The sequence below is a fragment of the Diabrotica virgifera genome, chromosome 8, assembly GCF_917563875.1.
Source record: "Diabrotica virgifera virgifera chromosome 8, PGI_DIABVI_V3a".
NCBI lineage: Eukaryota > Metazoa > Arthropoda > Insecta > Coleoptera > Chrysomelidae > Diabrotica > Diabrotica virgifera.
The window spans coordinates 134,542,662-134,560,738 of record NC_065450.1 but is presented as its reverse complement, the minus strand read 5'-3'; the positions used below and the strand labels follow the sequence as shown (position 1 = coordinate 134,560,738).

The 18,077-nt window shown below is 31.3% G+C and overlaps 1 protein-coding gene across 9 annotated transcripts in view; it reads right to left on the bottom strand.

The window, feature by feature from the left end:
* Positions 1-9,785: 9,785 nt before the first annotated feature.
* The window catches only part of LOC126890378 (serine/threonine-protein kinase N), a 176,817-nt gene continuing 168,525 nt past the window's right edge, over positions 9,786-18,077 (bottom strand). For all 9 annotated transcript variants that reach the window (XM_050659254.1, XM_050659253.1, XM_050659257.1 and 6 more), the window contains 3 exons: positions 16,368-16,475; positions 11,573-11,713; positions 9,786-10,073 (listed from right to left, as the gene is read on the bottom strand). In XM_050659254.1, the coding sequence (XP_050515211.1) occupies positions 9,930-10,073; positions 11,573-11,713; positions 16,368-16,475 (393 nt within the window). In that variant the 3' untranslated portion in view covers positions 9,786-9,929. The remainder of the gene's footprint in view (positions 10,074-11,572; positions 11,714-16,367; positions 16,476-18,077) is intronic.

The following is an 18,077-nucleotide window of genomic DNA, read 5'->3' as shown; positions in this document are numbered from 1 at the left end:
CCTTCTGTGAAAATTTCAAGTAAATCCATGCTGGACGGAAAAATTGCGAGCCAAAATGCTTCATTTCCTCAATCGACTATTGGGGCCGACCGACCGGCTCTGTCCCGTCATAGAGCTGACCGACTATAATAACTTTTATTTATATTTAATTTAGAATGTTTATGTGAATAATTACCTTCGTAGGAAAGCAACTTTGATACCCTCTCAGTAACCCCTGTTCTACGTTTCGCTTGACCGACCGCAGTATGTTTCTCTACACACTCACAGTGAAAACTCAACTGTGAAAAATCTAGCTTTAGTAAATTCAAATAGATTTTTCAGCGCTGCCTCTCCGTCTAAAAGAACATGTGTAAATTCAAAAGTCCAAATTTTATCACTTTTTTTGTTCATTTAAAATGTATTACCCTGTAATTATTTCTTCAATTACATAAACTAATATAATTGAGCATTTTGAATGTTTCAAATCAAATTCACATGTTAATAAAAAATATCAATACATTCCGCAGCAAAGATTTTGGTTGCAGATATTCTGGGATTAACGTAAGCAGTATTTTTAAAATATATTCCAAAATCCAAAATCTCCGATCCCATCAGAGTTCGGAGCAATTTAATAAAATTAATGGGTAATTTGTATACTAAAAATTTCAATATCACCGATAGTTTTTTTCATTCTTACACAAAAAGAAAAACGAAATTTAGTACACTTCTAAAATATCAAACCGAACGCCTATAGTTTAATAGTCCAAGGGCAAACCCACCTTATATGTACACAGTAGCAAGAATAAAGCTAATATATAGTACTAAAGTAAGTCTTGGTGTAACAGCCCTACTGCTTTTTACAAGATTTCACACATTGACATCATACTTTCCGCATTTGAAAATAAATAATTTTTTATTAATAATTTATTACTACGCCACTGGATTCAGAGTGCCTCCAAATAGCTACAGTCTATTCCATGAATCTACGACTGGTTTGAATTATAGCAACAACGAATATTTTACTACGCAGCATAAGAAGTACGAAAGTAAATTGCTCTAATAATTATACCAATAAAAAGAATCTCTCAGGCACAAAAACACTGAAACTTCGCACTTTCAGTGCTTTTGTGCTTTTCACTGAAACTGTGAAGTTCCAAGACACATCGTTTCCCTTCTGCTTGTGAATTTGTATTCTACCCGGATGGCTGATGAGATGGGGACACCGAAACATGTATCATCATATCGAATACCAATTCATATGCAGAAGGTGTAACGAATTGTGCTCTTGTACCATTTATTTATTTTAAAAAATATATATGCAGATATATAATAATAATATAATACAAATGCTGTAAAAATATCGAACTTCTACCTGTATTTATTATTTATTATTAATTTAGAATATAATTCGAAAAAATCTACTGATCTCAATTATATTTACAATAAAATAGCCAGGGAGGTAGTGTCAAATTTGACCGGAGCATTTTAGCATGGCTGGTTTCTTTTTATTTAGGTAGGTGTTCCAAAGCTTATTAACAAATGATGTGTCAGCTGGCCCAAAACCGGGGATTTTAGACAAGAAAAGGTAAAATATGAAAGTTGATGGACAAACGCTACAACTTAAATGTCAAATATTTATACACGTTATTCGGAACATTTGATAGCCTTGCTTACTTGGCTCCTAACAGGTTCAAATCCTGGCGCGGAAAATTCTTTTTGTTTTTTAAATTGACATTTTATTTTCAAAAATAGTTATTTTTATAACACCACGGCATGCCCACTTGGCCAGCTAACATTTTTTGTAACGTACATGATGCAGCTGACGCTTTTTTATTACAATCTAAAATTCATAAATTATTGATTTATACTTTTTAATCTTTGCCACACTAGTCCAAGAATATTTTTTTATTATTAACTAGCTGACCCGGCAAACTTCGTACCGCCTTAAAACTAAATAATGTTTGAAAGTTTAATACCTAAAAATTACCAGAAAGCCAAAAAATACTAAAAAATATTGCGTACCTATACTTTTTTCTACTAAATGCATAGTTTACGATTCTACAAGGGACATAGGTACAGACAAACATTCATTTTTATGTATTATAGAGAATAGGGAAATATTTAGATTGCTATTAAAAAATGGGGGTTGGTGAGAGAAAAGTGAAAATTTAGAGTTGTATCTTTCGGTTCTACAACATATAAAATTAAGAAAAAACAGTTTCTAAAAAAAATAACAGATAATGTCTCCCTTTCCACTTAGATTGTTGGTCTTACCAACTCAGGAACCTTCAGAGGTTCATGTACAACAACTTTGTTTATTAAGATCAATCATAATATTAAGACCAAAAATGCATAGTTTGCGATTTTATAAAAGACAAACAGATTTTTTTATATTGTCTCGTATAAATAATAAAAACGTGGTATTATAAAAATAATTATTTTTCAAAATAAAATGTCAATTTAAAAAACAAAAAGAATTTTCCGCGCCAGGATTTGAACCTGGATCTCCTAAGTGAAAGTTAGGAGCCAAGTAAGCAAGGCTATCAAATGTTCTGAATAACGTGTATAAATATTTGACATTTAAGTTGTAGCGTTTGTCCATCAACTTTCATATTTTACCCTTTCTTGTCTAAAATCCCCGGTCTTGGGCCAGCTGACACATCATTTGTTAATAAGCTTTGGAACACTTACCTAAATAAAAAGAAACCAGCCATGCTAAAATGCTCCGGTCAAATTTGACACTACCTCCCGGGCTAAAATGGTTAAACAAGCGTGATACATAAATAGTTTTTAAAATATTAAACCATTATATAGGAACAATATGTGATGTGAATTAAAATTGAGTACAGATCTTGAAAAAAAAAATAAAACATGTCACAAAATTTGTATATCTGGGTTATTGGATAGAGGTGAGCGGCCGTGGAGTAACGGCATATTCGCTGGCCTCATACGCCAGTGCACGTGGGTTCGAGCCCTGCTAAAGACAAACCATTTTCATTTCCAATAATGACACGAGCGGTCTCACCGTGCCTCGGAGAGCACGTAAAGCCGTCGGTCCCCTTGGGCTAGTGTACATCGGCACTAGTTACTTGAAACAGGGTTAAAGATGTAAATGGCGCCGGAACTGTCCGAAAGGATCTCCCCGGCAAAAATGCCATACGATATTATTATTATTATTGGATAGAGGAAAATCTGTATCTAGAAATAAGTAGATTAGAAGTAAAACAACAACGATAAGGTCAATAAAGTGATTCCTTCTTTTGTTTTCCAGCTTTGCTTACTCTATATATACACAAAATTAGGAACATTGAGTACGATTAAATTATTTTTTTTTATTTTATTAATGGCATTATATTTTTAAAACGTTCATCAAAACGCACATAAAAATCTAAAAGACTACAAAAATAAAGATAGTGTGTAGGCAAGATCCTCACAAACACAGAAGAAGAAAAACATCAGATACATGAACCCAACACAAACGAAAAAGGAAGAGGAGAGGCTCGGGATAAATCACCAGTAGATATCAAATCATACGCTGTCCCAGAAAGAGATGTAGTGAGCAAGGAGAGGCATCACGTATATGAACATAAAACAAAGAATTTGCCTGAAATCAATAAGAAGGGAGAAGAAAAACTGTACACTTAATACTTACATATTTTAGGTTACTTTAGTGTCTTTCATATTCCTAATTATTTATTATTGTTTAAATACATTGTTTTGTTTTTATGAATTTCTTACAAACGGCTTTTGCTGCTTCAAAATTATTTATTGTCCAACAGTTCTCTTCCAATTATACTTTGAAATTGTATAAATTTCGAGTGATGAGCAAAATTTTCAAGTTCAAAATACTCGTAATTTGAATCATATTAGCTAGTCTATAAGCCATGCCTAGGTCGCCGTGGTTTTTTCAATTCTGTTGGATCCACACAGTTTTTTATGTTTTTTTGGACTGCCTATTACGAATTTCAAGGGGGATTTGGATCCCGGTGGTCACAAAATTTGTATAAACAATTTAATTGTTTATAAGGCTCTACCTCGTAAAATAAGAGATAACCAATTTGTTTTCAAATAAAATAAAAACAAAGAAAATGGCCTTTACTAGACCCAATAAATTGAACTCGAGATTTGCAAAATTGTTGCAAAATACGTATTTTTCAAAGCTTTTTCGATCGTAACTCGGCTTCTACGCATGAAAATGAGCTTTACAAAGTCTAATTTTAAAGCTTAGTTTATACACTTGCAAACAAAATTTATTAAATTATTTTATTTTTATTTGTATTAAAGGTATACCCGTTTGAAGTTAAAATTTTCTTAAAAAATTTGTAAATTAATATTTACAAATATATAATACATTATCTTCATTTTTGAAGACCCTAATACAATTTTCTCATATAATTCTTATAATGAAATCATTATAAAGTAGATCCCTTTCATTCTAGTTACTTTTTACTTATTTTTTATACTAAATGAGACAAAAACATGAAACACTAAAATTCATTTAATCCATAAAATGCAAGTATCACTTTGTTTTATAAACGTATTAAGTAGTTAAAAATTTTAAAATAATTTTTAAGGTATAAATGCAAGTAGTTATAATATGTAATAAAAAGTTTTTAAATTTGGTAATCTTTTAATTTGGTACAAATTTGACATTTAATAATTTTTGCATACAAGTTGCAACTTATCTCGTACCTTGTTACAACAACATATTTGCTTATAAAATGAAATCCTTTCTTCCTTCTAATTTTAGTTCTTCATCTAGTTTTAATTTTAATACCTCCAAGTACATACTTATAGACTACAGGCCCATGTCAAAAATGGATGGGTCATATGAACCACCAGGTGACGTATATAGGACGATATAAGAGCATAAAATAATAAGATTCAGCACAATGCCGTCACTTGTAAGCAGTCCAACTGAGTGCTGGTGAGAATTCAAAAGTGCAGGTAGAGTGGGTACATTTTGGTCATATATTTTTGTACGGCATTTTTACCATCGATAGATACATGAAAAATAATAAGAAAGCGAGCAGTGCCGTAAAAAAATGGTGAGCCACAAACTTGGTAATTTTTTTTGATTTACTGACAATTTTCAGGGTAAATTTGGTCATTTCATTCTGTACGGCATCAGTTTCATACTGTTTCAATACAACTTCTAATCCATTATTCCGCAATGCCGTACAAAAATCATGCGACAAGGGGAAAAATCGAGGGTTGCAATCCCCTCTCTTTCCGTGGTCCGGGGGTGATTTGAAACAACATAAAATTAATTTATTTTGAAAGTATTTTACGCATAGATAACATTATTTCACATGCCGTACATTTTCGTTGGTCCAAAGGTTTGTAGGGATAAAAAAGCTCAAGGAAAAATCCACAGAATGAAATGTAAGAAAAATCCATGTAACGAAATGTAAGGTGAAATTTATGACGATATTTTTTATACGGCATTTAGATAGTTCATTTGTACTTAATGCAATAATTTATAAAAAGTTAACGCCGTACAAATCTGAAAATTCATATTGATAAAAAGTAATAAAAATATTAAATAAATATAATTTACATTATATATCGCTTAACGAGCAACGTTCTGTTACGACGTTTAGCATTTGTAGGCATATCTACACCTGCCTATAATACTGTACTGTGTGCTAAGTAGTCGTTTTCTAGTAGTAATTTTTTCAAAAAATAGTTGTTTTATTTATTCACATCATTACAATGAAACAAATCAATTATATACATGTATCAATAATGTTTGAAGTATATATTAAACCAAAAAGTATACAAAACTGTTGATACTGGGATTTACAGTTTCAATTCTTGGATATTTTATACCTACACACCCTTTAACTTCAGTTAGACGTCATTATGATTTTATCATATTTTCAATAATTTTGTTCTCTTCAAAAATTAATATGTTAATACCGTACAGTATCAAATAACCCTAAAGTACTACACCTTTAAAATGGTAGCGTCATTTTCATCAGCCTAAAAGATATGGTCTGCAGTAAAATTTACGGCATCATTTTTTCCTAATTTATTTATCTTAATACTATTTAAAACAAAGGATAAATGTAGAAAATTGCTATATTTTATTAATCTATGAATATTTAAACTTTTGCAATAATTTAAAAAATTTCTGTTTTTGTATTTATCTATATTTTTTTTAGAACAGTTTCTTTTAAACGGCTATACTATATAACAATTTTATTTTACAATATCATGTTAAAAAAAAGTTGCCGTACAGAGTCAAATGATTTTTTTAGCTTTATAAATCAAGTATACCATGAAATTAACATAATTATTCATATACATTCAAATGAACAATACTTTTTTGACGGCATCATTTTTAATAGTACTTTTGAGTGCTAGATAATGTTTTGGAACCGAAGCCGTACTTTTTCAAATCACCCCCCGGACCACGGAAAGAGAGTGGATTGCAACCCTCGATTTTTCCCCTTGTCGCATGATTTTTGTAGGGCGTTGCGGAATAATGGATTATAAGTTGTATTGAAACAGTATGAAATTGATGCCGTACAGAATGAAATGACCAAATTTACCCTGGAAATTGTCAGAAAATAAAAAAAATTTACCAACTTTGTGGCTCACCATTTTTTTTACGGCACTGGGCGCTTTCGTAATATTTTTCATGGATCTATCGATGGTAAAAATGCCGTACAAAAATATATGACCAAAATGTACCCACTCTACCTGCACTTTTGAATTCTCACCAGCACTCAGTTGGACTGCTTACAAGTGACGGCATAGTGCTGAATCTTATTATTTTATGCTCTTATATCGTCCTATATACGTCACCTGGTGGTTCATATGACCCATCCATTTTTGACATGGGCCTGTAGTCTATTAATACCACCATGTAAATGTAAAGTGTGCTTTACAGTCCGTACAATATAAATACCGTTGCACGTCATTATCTATGTCAGAGATCTAAGTTGACATTGTTGACCAATTACAAACATTTTTGAAATTCATTTTAAACCAAATGCATCACATAATTATTGCGAAGTGGATTATACAACAAACAAATTAATATTCAATGTAAATAAATAAAAACATTAGAAATAGAAAACAAGAATTAAGTTATAATCTTACGTTAAAGTAAATAATAAAAACAAATCTGAAGTGTCAATACCGCAACTGTCAAATAAATGTTGCCGATTTATGCCAAAATGTCACCTTTGTTCGATCGCAGTTAGAGTGTAATCCGAACAAGTGTGCTTTATACGCTCTGAGCTTCGCTGGTGTCGCTCCTAGCGGTTACTAATTCAACTTCCACCGGTAATTTTTAAATTTATTATTTAATTGTTATCGCTTAATATTTACAACGCTAAAAAGTAATTAAATTGTAATAGATTTTTTTAAGATTTTGCTAATCATTTTGACGTTCTATTGATGAAATATTAATTTCTTACTTCGGATACTTTCACAATTATCATGTAGATGGCGCCAAGATTAATTTATAATTACATATTACAGAACATTAAAAAACGCAAATTCAGTATTTAAAACGTAAGTATATTATTAAGGTAAAAATATATACCACAGCTTTGATCAACTAATATTTTTTATAATTAATGTTTTTAATTTTAATTTTAAATTAATCACTTTGACATTTATGTCAAATTTCCGGTAAACGTTTACAGACTTGTCACTACTGGCGCTCACGAATTTATAAATATCCCCTCTACGTACGAGCTCACAGCGTATATTCCACTTATACAAATTAAATGAAACAAGTTAGGGTATGTTTCTTTAAATTTACATTAATAGAAATCTTCCAATATTATTTCTATGCGTATGTAATAAAATATGACTAGTGGCTGTAATTCCAGCGTACTCAGCTAAACGATTATAAAAAGGAACACACCTACAACTTAAATATTTCGTGTTGGTATCATGTGACGTCATGTGCTATGACGCGAATGACGTGCAACGGTATCCATATTGTATGGACTGTAAAAGCTTATATAAATGTAAAAAAAGCTGAGAATTCATGTATCGACGTAGATGCATGAAAGAAAAAGTTTGTAAAAATAATATTAATAAATAAGAACAATTTCCTTTTCAGTTATATTTGTGAAATTGTTTTCTTATTTAGTAGAAAAATTTAAGCACTAAATAAATAGAATGAAAGGGATATACTTTATGATTTAATTATAAGAATGATATGAGAAAATTGTATTGGAATCTTTAAAAATAAAGGAAGATGACGTATGTATAAAATATATTAACTATAATCTGTATCGAGCGGTTCGTGCGCGTAACTTTTCGATGTGAGCTGATCGTGCGCCTCAGAATGCGCTATTAAAATATCGATATCTTGGCCAAAAATCAACCTACTAACATTTTCCCAAACTGAAAATGTTCCATTTGAGTTCTTCTATCATTAATGTTAATTCAAGTATAAAGTTTATTGCTAAAAACCCGTAAGAACACATTAATTTACAATTTATTTTTAGAAAATTATAATTTTAAACGGGTATAACGTTAGTACAGATAAAGATAAAGTAAGTTAATAAATTGTGTGTACAAATTAAGCTTTAAAATGAAACTTTGTAAAGCTCATGTACAGTTACGATCAGTGAATAGTTTACACCTTAATTTTTATTTTTTAATTTTAAATAACCTATTCTAGGTACACCACTGGTAACGTCACTTTGACGTAAAAGGTGCGTTTAAACTAGGTAATAATTTAAACAATCGGCTCCTAAATACGTAAGCCTGTAAACTATTCAATGACCGTAACTGTACATGCGTAGAAGCCGAGCTACGATCGAAAAAGCTTAGAAAAATACATATTTTGCAACCATGTTGCACAAATTTTACAGTTCAAATTAAAGTTACGAGTTCAAATTATTGAATTTAACCCCTTAACGTACACGCTCGAGTTAACTCGAGCACGTTAAACTGTTCAATCTGTGCACACTCGAGATAATTCGAGCGGCGTTGTATTTTATGTTGCTATAATTTTTCACACTCGAATGCAATCGAGAATTGAAAATAACAATGTGAAACCAAAAAAAATATATCCTTTTTTCACTTATCACTTATGACTCATGTTTTCCTTGTGAGCTGCTTTCCGACAAAAATATGCATATTCATATTCTGATTCGCTCATGTTTCAATACAATCATATTTTACTAAAATATAATGTAAAATATAATATAACAATAATAATCGGTTTGTTCCAACAAAATGAAAAACAGTCATGTAACGATCACGCTCCTGCGCAGTAAACAAAATATGTTCCAACAAACAGATGATCATTGATCGCATCGTCCTTCCGATTGTTCCAACAAAAATTGTTATCGTCCAGTGACATTTTCGTGACAATCCTTTCAGTAATCGGATAAATGCAAGTACTCGTTGAACTGACCTTCGCACTGCGATCACTTTTACGTTAAAAACAAATTGATTTTTTTGGCCGATCTTTAAAAAAAAAACTGTGCATTAAGGGGTTAAAGATTAGGAAACGCCATTTTCTTGTTTTTTTTTTCAAGAAACAAATTTTATTTGACAACAATTTGTATATCTTTCAGTTTACGAGCTAGAGCTCTATAAACAACTAAAATGTTTATAACAATTATTGTTTGACCACTCGGATCGAAATACCCCCTCGCAATTCGCAATCAGCAGCCAAAAATACGTTAAAAACTGTGTGGACTCATCAGAATTGAAAACGCCACGGTGACCTAGCTATGGGCCCTTGACTAAGTCCGGTAATAAGAATATAGGATAAGCACCTGGACCATAAAAACTATAAATTACAAAAAAAAAAACGATTAATATTAACGATTCGGAGTCTTTTTGTTAAAAATATAGTATATATATAATAACTTGTTAATATAGAATAATAATAAATCGAAATCCTCAATTTAATACAAAAACAATTTGATTTTTTCGTAAGTTAATTTTAATACTTAATACTATTGTCAGCACCAGTCTGCCATGTATGTAAACTCTCTGAACAAATGTTGATCTTGTACGGATAATTGTCTGGGTTCTTTTGGTGGCGTCAGCTGCGGCCTTTCTGATGTAAATTCTTCGTCAAAATTGCTTACGTCTTCCATTGACTCCTATAACAAAAAAAATATCAAATTTTACATATGAGCCGGAAAGCGAAGTCCATTATTTTTTTACTCTCATACTTTAATATATCAATACAATTTTTCAATTCCTGTATCATAATGGGATTCAGATTTAGGATACAGATTTTTAATCAATAGAATCGCGTATCATATCCCAGGTGCGCAATGATACAATGTTCACAATATTTAAACAAATTGACAAATTTTAAGAAAATTTTAAAAGACTCAATATTTTTAAATTATATATTTTTTTGATATATTATCATACTCGTGACGTCATCCATCTGGACGTGATGACGCAATCGATGATTTTTTAAATGAGAATAGGGGTCGTGTGATAGCTCATTCGAAGGGTTATTCAATTCTCGATTCACTAATATAAGCATTAACATAATTATTTATACAGGGTGCCCAAAAAAATGTTTTTGAATTAAATTAATTGAGACAAAAAGAAGAATGTATGTAATTTATTTAATGCAAAATACATTTTACTGCTGTCAGAAAAGAGAAAAAAATGTTAATTTGAAAAATAAACATTGCTTTTCGCTTGAACTAAATGTTTAAACTGCTAAGAGACAGGTGGGTCGCAGCTTTAATATTTAATTTAAGCGAAAAACAATATTTATTTATCAAATAAACATTTTTCCTGTTTTCGTAAACAGTAAAATGTATTTCGAATTAAATAAATTATATACATTCTTCTTTTTGTCTCAATTAATTTAATTCAAAAAAACTTTTTTCGGCACCCTTTATAAATAATTATGTTAGTTTATATTAGTGACTAGAGAATTGAATAACCTTTCGAATGAGCTATCACACGACCTCTATTCTCATTTAAAAAAATCATCGATTGCGTCATCACGCCCAGATGGATGACGTCACTAGTATGATATATCAAAAAAATATATAATTTAAAAATAAAAATCGACCTGGTTCGGAATTTATCTCCAGAGTCGCCCATTCTCGAGAAAATAACTGATTTATTCTAACTCGAACGTCCTCACTGTATAACTTCAGAGGCTTATATCTGAAAACCATGATTTTTTGGAGCTATGGGCCCATTCAGTCTTTTGTTCTACACATCAAGGACTAGCAGAAACCAAAGTTTCAGAGCATTTGACAGAGCCATTTCCCATAAGGTTTCTGCGGGGTCCTTTGAATATATTTTTTTTTGTTGAGAATGAATGATTGTAGAAAAAATCATGTATACTACTCGTAATTTAATTGTCATTATGATGCTTTTATCGATGTTCCTAATTTAAATACCTGTATCGTAAGGCTTTATTATGATACAGATTTTCATTACGATACAGATTTTTAACCATTTAAACAAACTAACACATTTCAAGGTTAAATATGTTTAATAAATTGTCTGAAGACAATAAGGTATTGTCTGAAGACAGATGAACACAAACTCCAAATTTCAATAATGTACCTTATATTAAGCAATTTAAAAAATAAATTGTTGAATATAAATAAAAACTTACCACTGTAGGTACAAAAGGTGGCGGGATTCTGCGATGTAACAATTCTTCCCACTGAATATGTCTAAAGAACGCCTGTTTCTTTACGTCCTCTGCATCTCTCTCACTCGAACCTAACCTCCTATCAGGACTCTTTCGGAGTAACTAAAATTAAATAGTATTGATAACATTACGACAATGTGATATTTAAACAATATACTGATCTATTCAGTGTTCATCACTTACACCGCATTTACACTCAATCCTGTTGGACAGGGAATTGGGCAGTGAAGTGGACAGCGTGAATGTGTAAATAGCTCACTCGCGCTGCTGCTGCTAATGCTACTGCCATTGCACGGCGCTCCCTCAAAAGTCGGTTTTCGAGATGGAAGTCAAAGGACTGGCAGCGCGAGCGCGAAGTAAGCATTCACATTTAACTACTCTCTCTCACTTGCAGCCGGCAAAGCGGCAAGTGAGTAATGGAGCAAGACGCTGCTGTCGTCACATTCCATTGTTGTGAGTCTATTATAATACGATATACGATATCGTATTTCGGACAATATTTTCCGGCAACGGCAGCAGCAGTGGCAATGGCTGAGTATAAATACGGTATTACACATTATTATCATTAGGGTATTATCGCCCTCAACTCAGCCCACGTAAATTATGATCATTATGGTGACCCTAATAATATTATAATCGGTGAAACCCCTCCATCTTTTCATTCGATTTTTAACATACATCTAAAAATCACCTCAAATCCTAGTTATCTGGGTAATATTCCAATTCGTAGTTCTATTATTTTGGGCTTAATTTGAATCCATTTTATCCTTGTTTAAATATTAATTTGCTCATCATCAAGGCTTTTCATTTCGGGCGGAATGTTAGCAGCTCTTTCTTATGAGCTCTTTGATTCGCTAATTGCGGTGAATTACTCCTCATTCCTCTTGTGTGTTGTCAAAGTTTGTTGTATGCCTTATCTTTCGTTACAATTTTCGTTCACTCAGTTCGATCTGTACACAGTTCCCTCCAGTTTCTCACTTTCAGGATTTGGATATCTCTCATAACCTGGTCCTTCCATCTCTCTCTGGGTCTTCGCCTTGGTCTTTCAGTTTCTGGCTTCTATTTGGTGATCTTCTTAATCAGTAGGTCGTTTTTACTTCTCTCTATGTGTCCCAGCCTCTTTCAAAACTAAGTCAAGAAAGTAGGAAGGTCTCAGATACAGAATACATTATTAAAACGTTTTTATATACTTGGCTTGGTCTTTGTAACCATGTCATTATATCCGCATATTTTGTAATCCATTTTAAAAATAGTTCTATGCTACCTAGGCACCTGAAATTTTCAGAATAGCTCAGAACCAGCTAACAATGCAATATTTAACTGCTATTATATGGATAAATTGATTTTTTTAATTTCAAACTATTTTAAAAATGTGACCAATACAATGACATTTAAATTCCATTTTAAAGTACTTTAATAAAATCGATAGGTGGTGGCTCAGTGGTAGAGCGCTAGGCTGCAGATCGAGAGGTCCCGAGTTGGAAACCCGGCTGTTGCGTATCTTTTTTTAATTGTTTTAATAAATAATTAAAAGTTAATATACTTAAAATTCATATTTTATAAGTTAATTATTATATGTATAAATACACTAAGCACCAAAATTAACGCACCACCTTAAAAATGGGACATTTTTGATGTCTCGTATTTCCTAAACCTCATGTCCGATTTTAGTAATTTTTTTAGTGTATTATAGCTTTATTCTTCAAAAATATCGAAGTAATGATAATATTGCTAAACAGGTAAGTGTCATTGTATACCGGGTGTAACAATGATAGTGTGTTTTTTCCTCAAAGTTTGGAACACCCTGTGGAATATTCTAGCGTATATAAAATATTGAAATTAAAACTCAACTGTAGCCTAAGGCTTTCTTAACATTTTGCTTTTTGATTCATTCGCTTATGTGGGATAATAAAAAAGTTAGGTACTTTAACAACTACCCATGTTATTCATCAATACAGTAATTCTGCATGAAAAAATAATGAACGTTTGCTTTATAAACATATGTCCACAAATGCTTCGTTTCCGAGATACGGGATGTTGAATTTTTTCTTACAAACTGACGATTTATTTATTGCTCTAAAACCGTTTGAGATATGCAAAATAAATTTGGTCGATTTTAAGAGGTAGTTATTGAGCATTTTTTGACATACAATTAAGAATTTTATATTCACCATTGGCGTGCATGCGGGATGTATCTAAAATGTTTATACCCGTATGCACGCCAATGGTGAATATAAAATTCTTAATTGTATGTCAAAAAGTGCGCAATAACTACCTCTTAAAATCTACCAAATTTCATTTGCCTATCTCAACCGGTTTTAGAGCAATAAATAAATCGTCAGATTGTAAAAACAAATTCAACATCCCGTATCTCGGAAACGAAGCATTTGTGGACATATGTTTAAAAAGCAAACGGTCATTATTTTTTCATGCAGAACTACCACTGAAAGTTTGTCGCACTTATTTAGAAACACCCTGTATTGATGAATAACATGGCTAGTTGTTAAAGTATCTAACTTTTTTATTATTTCACATAAGCGAATGAATCAAAAAGCAAAATGTTAAGAAAGCCTAAGGCTACAGTTTAGTTTTAATTTCAATATTTTACATACGCTAAATATTCCACAGGGTGTTCCAAACTTTGAGGAAAAAACACACTATCATTGTTACACCCGGTATACAATGACACCTACCTCTTTAGCAATAATGTTGTTACATCGATATTATTGAAGAAAAAAGTTATAATATACTAAAAAAATCACTCAAATCGGACAACAGGTTTAGGAAGTTTTAAGACATTAAACATTAAACATTTGAGACATTAAAATGTCCCATTTTTAAGGTGGTGCGTTAATTTTGATGCTTAGTGTATTATATGTACCATTTTAAATATTTTCTTTGATTTATATGAGTTTAAATCCGCTAGAGAAAATATGCCTCTAAATAAGTCGATTACAAAATTCTTTTATGACATAGAAATTGAAACAACAAAATAGTTTATAATTTTATATTGGGTCCTATAAATAATGAAAACGTTTTATTATAAAAAATTATTTTTTATAAAAGTGTAATTATTAAAAATAATATACACTAATTTAAATCTAGAAACATTCCTTATTTAGAACCATTCTCTGTTAACCTGAATATCTACCTTCTACAATTTACAAGGCATAGAGACGACGAAAATAGAATGGATTCTACAATATGCAATCACATTCCGTTTTCCTTCATCTAGGAATTTCCTTCATCTTTTCCTAGATGAAGGAAAACCGAATGTGATTGCATTTTGTAGAATCCTTTCCGTTTTCTATTTTTGTCGTCTCTATGCCTTGTAAATTGTAGAAGGCAGAGATTCAGGATGTTAACAGAGAATGGTTATAATAAGGAAGGTTTCTAGATTTAAATAAGTGTATATTATTTTAATAATGTATTCTGTATCTGAGACCTTTCTACTTTCTTTAATAGATGTCGCTGCAACGTCCTCAAAGGTGATTTCAATCTATCTTTGAAATTTCCCCTAAATAGGCAATTTGGTTTTAAAATAAAAATGTATACCATTTTTATTCAGTTGCAATGCGAAGGCAAAACAATCATTATTTTTCACTTAGAACAGGGAGCGCAGTCCAGCACTCTGAATCGACGATTTTCGACTCTTATTGGAGTCATCATCGGAGAGGCGTAGGCCTGCTGCTCTCTGCTCGAAGTGACCAAATCCTGAAAGCTTATCCCCACATTGCAACTGACGTGTATGGATTAGGTGACTAGCGTCATCTGGCAATTGAAAGGTAAAGTTTTCAATACTAATAGCAACATTAATAATATTGAAAAATATTAAAAATATTTCTAAAAGATTTTTAAATTGAAAACTTATTGGTCCATTTCCCTGGTAACAGTGAAGGTTTTGTGTTGATTCAGAGGCAGGCAAGCGTCTGTACTGACAAAGGTTATACCATGAACAGCGCTGTCTGCAGATTATGCCTTGCCTCTGAATCGAAATAAAACATAAATTGCCTTTTACATCTTTCAAAAGTGTAGTTTTCTATCTTGATTTATCTCGTCCCTTTATCTTCTCTTCTAGAGCAGATATTACTTTGCTATTACTAATATACGTTCCTGATATTTTAGTGTGATTAACGATGCAAGTAAGTTTTTATATCATTTTTATACTATGCTTTCAATATTTTTTCTTAATAATGTCTTTTATTAAAAAGACTAAGGGCCGGTTGTTCGAACGCTAATCAACATTGATCACTATCAAATATTTAATTACTGTCACAACTGTCAATGTCAACTTTGGTTGGGTTGCTGAAAACATAGTTAATTATAAATATGAGATTAGTTAGTCAATTAACATAACAATTATTAACATAATTGATTAACTAATTTCATAATTGTCATCAATAATTATGTTTTCGGCAACCCAACCAAAGTTGACATTGACCGTTGTGACAGTAATTAAATATTTGATAGTGATCATTGTTGATTAGTATTCGAACAACCGGCCCTAAGTTTTCAATCTAATGGTATATAAAACAGAATAATGCTACTCTACATCCCCAGAAAATGGTTATTCATTTTTGTCTTTTATTAAATTGTAACACCTCTGAGCTGGCTAAAATCACCACAATCGTTTGCTGTAGTCTACAGATTGACTCGATAAGTTGCTGTTGCTTATAAATTGATATTTGCTTGATTTTAAGTTACAATACATCCAAAAGTATGAAGTGTGCTATAACATATCAAAAAATAAACTTACCCTTCTCATAATTGCGATGGCTTCTAAAGACAGAAACCTTGGATACCGCACTTCGTCGTTCACTATCGAATCAAAAACTTCCTCTTCATCATCTCCAGGGAAAGGGGACTAAAAGTAAATATATAACTATGTGAGTATCCTGATTTATACCTTAAATTATACGGTAAATATAAAACGAGGGAATAAACTCACATTCATTCAACTAAAGTTCAATACAAGATGATAAAAGTTAGTTACACAACTCAAGAACGGCTGTACCGATTTTCATAATTTTTGATTTGTTAGATTTATCTTCCTCCGGAAGAGCAGAATAACTATAGAAAAATGAAAAAAACACAAAATTGATTAAGGGCAACGACTGTTATCCACTGTCTGTGTCGATCAGTGGATGATAACGGAAGAAACTTAAGTAAAAGGAAACGATTTTGTGCTCGACAACATATGAATTGTTCGGTGTTCGTCACTTCTACTAAAAACATTCAAGCCGAATTTAGAATTCAGTCCATCATTAGAAGTCCATCAAATCGATCTGCAAATAAGTATTAGTCTAGTAAAATAAAATTACACAACATGTAAATCAAAATGTAAATTCGTACAGGTTGAAACAAATTTTATATCAAAGTTTAGGTGGGTACAAAAGATATTTTCAAGAAAGTATCCAAATCATACAAGGGGATCATTGTTTAAATAATTAAAAAGGGGTCATTTTTGCAAAAAAATTACTTTTTTAACAGCTGAGGTCATTCAATTACTAATGAAGGTCTATAGGATTGTTTTCTGTAAAGTTTAAGGGTAAATCTTTCACATAAGTCTTACTAAATTAAATTTGACCCCCTATTTATTTAAATAATTATACATAAAACTTTAAAAACAAATTTGCAAAAAATTATTTTTAGCGTTTTAAATAAGCACTATAAGATATCTTATTTTACAGGATAAGTTGTGCTATGTTATCAGTATTAAGCAAAAAAAATTGGTCGAAAAATATTTAATATTTTTTGAGATATTGAATTTGTTTATTAAATGTTACTATATTTTCAATTGCAAAAACGCGGTTGTTGCCAAAGAAATATTCACCTGTATTAAATCTTATTATTTTTATTTTTATGTATATTTTCGATAAATGTATTGATAAATTTAAATTTCAATTAAACTGCCCCCTAAAATTGCATTTGAAAATAATTCAAATTTGTTTATAATTTGTTGTTTTAATAACGTCGCGGTGATTAAATATTTTAAAATGCCGTTTCGATAATTGGGTTCCTGGGAATTTTTCACTAAAATTTTTTTGTCTTTTTTTCCTCTTCTTTTTTTTTTTTCTTGGCATTGTATTACTACGGGCCCTTTTTGGGTTAAGTTTCATTAAGAATGTCGAATCTCTAAGTTGTAGATTCTAGAAATCTGTAAAAATATCAAGATTGGTCTAAAATCACTTAAATAAAATGTGGCTACTTACTGAGTTACAGGGTGTTTTATTTAAAAATTTAAAAATTATTTTCACCAAGTACTTTCAAACTATTTGACGTATCCTTATCGTACTTTACAGAAAGTGTGGGTACTATACAGTCTACTAAATTGTGATAAATAAAAGTTTCTAGCTACCACCAGAGGCGTACGACAGGGGCCAGTTAATGGTTGACCCTTCCCAAATACTAAGCCACTGAGGGAATTACTATTTTAGCGAAATTTTTCGATTCTCCAATACTTTCT